Here is a 6,438-nt window from a genome sequence, read left to right on the forward strand (position 1 = left end):
GGTTTTTTTTTTTTTTTTTTTTTTTGGTGACAATAAGGCTTCATTTTAAATCTCAAGCCTTACTAAATTGCACAGGGAATGCATGCATCCTGTATTGCAAACAGCTTGCAGCTGGAGAGCCAGTGGGGGGGAGGAGAAGGGAGGAGGAAATGAGATGCAGGAACAGTAAATAGAAAATGCTTAGTCAGCAACCGTTACTGCAACATTAAAGGTGAAATGTAAATAGGCACAGTGCCAAGATTTAAGTAAGTTTGATAACACCATCAACATCATCATCTTACTACATATAAGTGAAAATGTGCATACAAGTGCCACGATTGTCACAACGAACTGCAGACTCTTGGTATAATGGAGACCTTTAAAAAGCCAACACGGCTTGCACATACTGCCTAAGCTTAGAGAAAAATAAAACTTGCTACTCAAGAAGTATTAATATCAATTGAATTTATTACAATTTACTAAGCTCCAAGGCACATTACAGTGTTCTGTTAACTACAGAAATGTATAAAGGACAAACAGAGCATGTTTCTCATGTACAGCATTTTGCTCTACTGTTCAAAAGCATCCGTGCATCAATAAAAGCAAAAACAAAAAACACATGAAGATTAAAAAACGTTCAGATCAATAGAAACAAACGGAAACATTTTCCTTACAAACTTGCAACAAAAAAACACCCTCCCCCCACAGCCACCCCACCGTTTTGCAACAAAAAACCAAAAACGAAAAAAAAAAGGTGAAAGACTAACACTCAGGGCTTGTAAAACATAAGCTGTCACCATTTTTGTAGCAATTTTTTAGGCATCAACACTGGCCTTGGCAAAAATTTTTTTTTTTTTGTCTTTTGTGTTTTTCTTCTTCTTTCAGAGAAGTGCATACATTTACAAAAATACACACCAGCAGCAGGTAATCGCTAAGGGCTATTAACTTTGTACCTAGCCAACACACTGCCAAAGAAATGAGAACAGGTATTATGTAGTAACCAAACAATATTATATTCTGTTTAACAAAAACCAGCTCTATCCTTCAAATGAAGAAGAGTACATACCTTTGTTTCAAAATATAGAAACATACGACGAAAATAATGTCTATACATAAGACTAACTTTTGCAGTTTGTTATATTCACAATTCTACATCTTCAGGAGTCTGAAGGGATTGGATTTCTTACTCAAGGGTCTCTCTCCTTTTTCACTTTAACGTCCCCAGCTAAAATGGTCGCGATCTCGCCCTGCATAAATGCCCAAGGCACATTGGAACCGACTAGGGGGCATTTCTCTCCACTGGGGCAGTAGACTTCACCAGTCGCCCCTTGGGCCTTGATGCTCTCTCTGGAACAAGGGAAGCAGAACTTGTGGCTGGGCACAGAGGGGCACTGAACAAAGTGGGTGTCCTCCAAGCGTTCGTGGCAAATGGTGCAGCACAGGGGCCCGCTGTTGGCCATGGGGGAGTCCGGAATGTTTTGGGGGTGCACTTGGTCCATGGCGGGGTGGGTGCTGGGGGGAGGAGGGGCCACTTGCAGGTTCATGTCCCCGTTGCGGGAGGCCAGACGGCGCTGGCCCGGCACCGAGGCCGGCGACACGGGGCTGCTGCTGTTCCTGCGGGTGGACGTGGTGGAGTGCACCGAGCTGCCGTCCTTGGGCGAGTGGGCATTGCCCAGCGTGTCGGCCACCGACATGAGCGCGGCCATGGGGGACTGTCCGTTCTGGGGGGCGGACTCGGGTGGCGTGGTCCGGTTGGAGTGAGGCCCGAGGGGCGGCGGTGGCGGGGGGCCACCGCCGTGCACCGCCCCGAAGCCCCCGGCCGACATGGTGAGCTTGAGCGCTTCGCTCTGGCTGGCCATCCACTGCTGCCGCTGCTGCTCGTCGCTGAGCTTCAGAGCCCCCTCGGCCGAATCCGAGGGTTCAGGAGAAGCTTTCCTCTTGCGCATCGCCCCGCCGCCGCCACCGCCGCCGCCGCCGCCAGGTCCCCTAGAGGCTGCGGCCGTGCCCTGCGCCCCGCCGGCCCCGGCCCCCGGCCGCGGGAGACTCACCAGCGCCGTGGGCAGCATGGGGCAGCTGGCGTCCAGGTAGGGCTGCGGCAGCATGTCGGCGCCCACCAGCTCCTTGAAGAAGCGCACAGACTCGGGCAGCAGGTCTCCCAGGAGCCGCCAGTCGCCAGAGCCGTGCTTCTTCTCGTATTCCAGGTATTTGAAGCCCGAGGAGAGGCCGCGACCGAAGTCCTTCATACAGTCCTGGTACATCTGCTTGGCCACGCCGGAGGCGCTGGAGAAGACGGTGCCGGAGCCGCTAGGGTACTCGATGAAGAGCTTCAGCTCATAGTCCATGCCCGGCTTGGAGACGGCGTCGAAGGCAAAGACGCGGCCCAGCAGGGCGTGATCCTTCTTGAAGCGCACCTCGTAGGGGGTGCAGCCGGCCAGAGTGAGCAGCGTGTCCCTCACGATCTTGGGCTTGCTGGCCCACTCCTCGGCCCGATTCCGCAAACTCTCGCTGAGCTCGGCCAGCGCCTCCGCGTTGCGCTGCTTCTCCTTCAGCTCCCGCTCTTGGTCACTGCTGGAAACCGAGCCCGGCCGCTTGCCGCAGGCCTCGGAGGACGAGCCGCCGCCTCCCCCGGCACCACCGCCGCAGGTGCCCCCTTGGGAAGAGGCGGAGGGAGCGGGGGGACCCCCGCCGCCGCGGCCGCTCAGGCCCGCGTGCGGCGGAGGCAGCGCCACGCCGGAGGCAGCGGGGCCGTTCAGCAGCGTCTGCGGCAGCAGGTTGGGGGGCACATTCATCTGAGCGCCGGCGGCCCCCGGGGGCAGGCCAGACACGAGCCCCCCGTGCGCCCCGCGACGGGAGGAGGAAGAGGAGGAGGAGGAGTTGGGGCTTTGCCGGTTCAGCTCCGGTGGCCCGTCCTCAGGCTGCTTGGGGAAGCCATTGGGCCCCCCCAGTCCGTTGGGCAGGCGGGCGCCATGGCTGCTGCCCAGGCTGCCCGGCGGCGGCGGGTACTCGAAGCGGCTGCGCTGCTCCGCCGCGGCGGCGCTGAGCCCGTAGCGGTCCAGGCTGGACTGGGTCAGCCCCGCTGAGGCCGCCTTGGAAGTGGCATCCACATGGTTGAGCTGCTGCTGGGCCGCCGCCGCCGCCGCTTCTTTGGCGGAAAGCGTCACTGCCTTTACGCCGACCGGCGGCGGGGGGCCCGGGGAGCGACCGTCCTGGAAGCAGCCGTGCGCCCGCTTCAACTGCCGGGCCGTCTCGATCACGAACTCGATGCGGTCGGCGCCCTCATAATTAACGCAGCCCCGGCAGACGGGCTCCGTGAAGTCCCAGATCATGGCCCAGGGCATGCGGGGCAGATCGCATAGATAGCACGACTGCCTCCGCGACGAGGACACCTGCGCGGCGGACATGGTGCTGCTGGCTGGGGAGCTGCTGCCGCTGCCACCGGGGTAGGGGCTGGCTCAGTCTTCCCCCCCGGGCTGCAGGGGCGGGGGGTGGCTCTCCGTACCTGATCCTGTTGCCCGTTTCAGCAAGGGGGATCGTCTGCTTTTAGTTCGCTCCTGCTGCCAGAGATGGCTTCTTCTACCTGGTGCTGCCGCTGCTGACCCGGTGGGGTGGGAAACGATTCCACTGCTCCTCCGGGGGGCTAGCTGGGTGGGGGTCGCTTTCTAGCCGCTTCTGTTTCCCTGCGCTCTCTAGCTCTCCGCTTGCTGCTGCTCCTCCTCCGGGAGGAGGCGGAGGTGCACGGAGGAAGATGGGGGGGGTCACCTTCCACCCGCCACGGCTGCCTCGTGAGCTTGCAGTTCGGTACGTGCTGATCCACCGCCGTGAGCAAGACAGGGGCAGCCGCAAGGAGCTGCTCGGTCCCGGCAGCGGCGGCTTCCCTGAGCGCTGGCGGAGCTGCGGCAGTCCGGGAGCAGCAGCGGCGGCGGCGGCAGCAGCGTGGCGAGCGGCGCCGCCTGCTCCTCACTCACATCCTCGCCGCTACTCGCAGTCCGAGCGCGGGGTGCAGCGCGCCGCCGCGTGTGGCTGCGCGCCCCCTCCGCCGCGCCGCGCTCCCCCCGCGCCGCGACGCCCCTCCCCTTCTCCGCGCCGTGCTCCCGGCTCGGCTGCACCCGGGCGGGGCCCCGCGTCACCGCCGAGCGCCCGCGCCCCGCTCCCCTCCCCCCGGCCGCCGGCACGGAGCCCACTTGTTGCGCGGGGCGCGCATGCCCGGCGCGCTGCCCGCGCCCTCCCCGGCGCGGCCGCAGCTGGAGCGCGGCGGGGCGCGGGCAGCCTGCGCTGCCGGCTATGTTTGGAAACTTGAACGCCAGATCGCGCCCTCACCCTCCTCCCGGCCGCGCTGCCGGCCCCCCGCCGCGGCTCCGCGGCCAGGGCGCGCATGCACAGTCGTCGTCGTCGTGGTCGTGGTGGTGGTGGGTGGTGGTTTTTTGTTTTTTTTTTTTTTTGTTTGCTTGGTTGGTTTTTTTTCCCTGACTGCGCTTTCTAAGTTCAGATGTCTCGCTTTCGGGATTTTGTAAACCCGCGGTTCGCCCCGCTTTGCTTTCGTGACGGCTGCGCGGCTTTCTGCCACCGCGACTGTCGGTGGGATTCCCGTGCGCTCCGGCTGCTGAGGCAAATGGGGGATCCCGCCTTAATATCCGATTTCGTGTTTCTCTTTCAGTGATCCCAGTGACAGAATGACACAGTTTTTGTAAGCCTGTGACTGCATCAGAAGCTCTTCCACTTTTGATTTGTTTAAAACAGCCATGTTTGCCAAGTGTTTAAGGTTGGGCTGGGAAAGATAGTGCTGTGCATTGCTCAAGGGTGTAGGAGAGGCCAGGCAGGTGAGTAATCGCTATGATCTCATCTCGCTAATGCAAAGGGACATAGGATTTCCCCGGTGTTGTGAGAACACACGGCTTTTTTTTTTTTTTCTTCTATTTCCCCCTTTAAATAGCTAGCTAACATTTGCATAACACTGTTAACAGGCAAATTACTTAAAACAACCTCGGTTCATGCAAATAAGCCAAGAATTCATTTCGCTGTGAGGAAAACAAAATAACCCCCCCCCGAAGCTTTCCTTCTCCCGCCCGCGATCCCCGAAGTTGCCCGCTCCCTGCCCGGCCCCGCGGCCACGCCGGTGCCCGTGCTGGCCAGGAGGGGCTCTGCAGAACCCGCTTTTGCTCTCGTTGCAGTCGGCGGCTGTTTTTGCAAACATCGACATCGCTGCCTGCGTCCAAAGAATAATAAAGTGTCACTGCGGGGACGCGCTTCGGCCGGCACCCGGCGCGGGCGGCCACCGGCATCGCGTCACGGGGCGCAGCCGGGCGCACGGTGCCCGCGGAGACAGCGCGCAGCGGGGGAGGGCGGAGGGCGGGGGGGAAGCGGCCGCACGCTCGGCGAACGCGGAACCTCTCCCAGTGTTGGGTGGATTTCTTTCTTTCAGTACCTCTTCCTGATTCCTTTGTTGCTACAAACGCCGAAATCCCCGTCCATTGCAGATTTCTCTCTGTGTTTTTAAAGAACTTAGTGTTTCTATGGCGGGGTGCCACGGCTCCCTTACACCGGCACGCTCAGCAGCCACGCAGCCCCGACGGAGATAGACACCTTCTATTCGATTAATAACGTTTTAGAACTCACATGACAAAAAACCGTCCCTTTAAATATTTCATTTCATATCACCAATATGTGTCATTTTCATTTTTAGTTGTCTAAAGCATTTTTTATGTGTCCGGGTCTAGTCTTTAAAGCTGGCAAATGAATTTGATTATATGTGTGTGGAATTATTTTATAGGGAAGGCTTAATGAAATGCACACATTGATTGAAGTTACAGAAATGGTAGGACCAGATAAAATACAGTTAGAAAATCAATTGTGACAAAGTGACTCTTTTTCAGGGGAAGCTTGTAGAAGTAGTAAGTAGAGATAGAAAAGTCTTTGAATTATGTGAGTCTCCTGTACGCAAATTGGCTGAAGAAGATGCGCTAAAGGGGAGTAGATTTCACACTTAAAAATTTCACACCTAAACTGTGGACATTACAAAAGCTTCACAGAAGTATGGCAGATGAAAGCTGGTCAAAGTAAGTCTTTGCTTCCAGCCACAGTGATTTAGTGATGGCTGCAGGATTTCTACATTAATATGTCTTTCCTTCACCAAATAAGCATGTGTTCCCTCTGATTCATACCGGAATGTCAGTTCCTTTCCTATCCTTTTACTGCCTCACGTTGATCTTCATATGAGGAGCAGAACTGGGCTGTGATAAAAGGTCAGCCTCTGCTTTAAAATCACTGGCTGGGAGACCTGAAGCTTTCCCTTCATCCCGCATGTCTAAGAATGCAGAACTGCAACATATCCTGACTGTATTTCAGTCCCTGGGTTACACAAATCCAACCATGACAAGGCACTCCATGTGCTTGAACTACCCCTCACCCTGGATCCTCGATCCACTGAATCCTCCTGCAAGAAACCCCTTTTTTGGTAAACTC

General features: G+C 57.1%; 1 protein-coding gene across 1 annotated transcript; it reads right to left on the reverse strand.

Annotated features, from left to right (window-relative positions):
* Positions 1-427: 427 nt before the first annotated feature.
* Positions 428-3,950, reverse strand: IRF2BPL (interferon regulatory factor 2 binding protein like). The gene has a single exon (XM_058026837.1). The coding sequence runs from the start codon at positions 3,378-3,380 to the stop codon at positions 1,167-1,169; it is 2,214 nt and encodes a 737-aa protein (XP_057882820.1). The 5' UTR covers positions 3,381-3,950; the 3' UTR covers positions 428-1,166.
* Positions 3,951-6,438: the final 2,488 nt, after the last annotated feature.

Source organism: Melospiza georgiana, chromosome 6 (genome assembly GCF_028018845.1).
Source record: "Melospiza georgiana isolate bMelGeo1 chromosome 6, bMelGeo1.pri, whole genome shotgun sequence".
NCBI lineage: Eukaryota > Metazoa > Chordata > Aves > Passeriformes > Passerellidae > Melospiza > Melospiza georgiana.

Coding starts and splice junctions, on each gene's coding strand:
- IRF2BPL (XM_058026837.1), bottom strand. CDS start 3,380: ATGTCCGCCGCGCAGGTGTCCTCGTCGCGGAGGCAGTCGTGCTATCTA.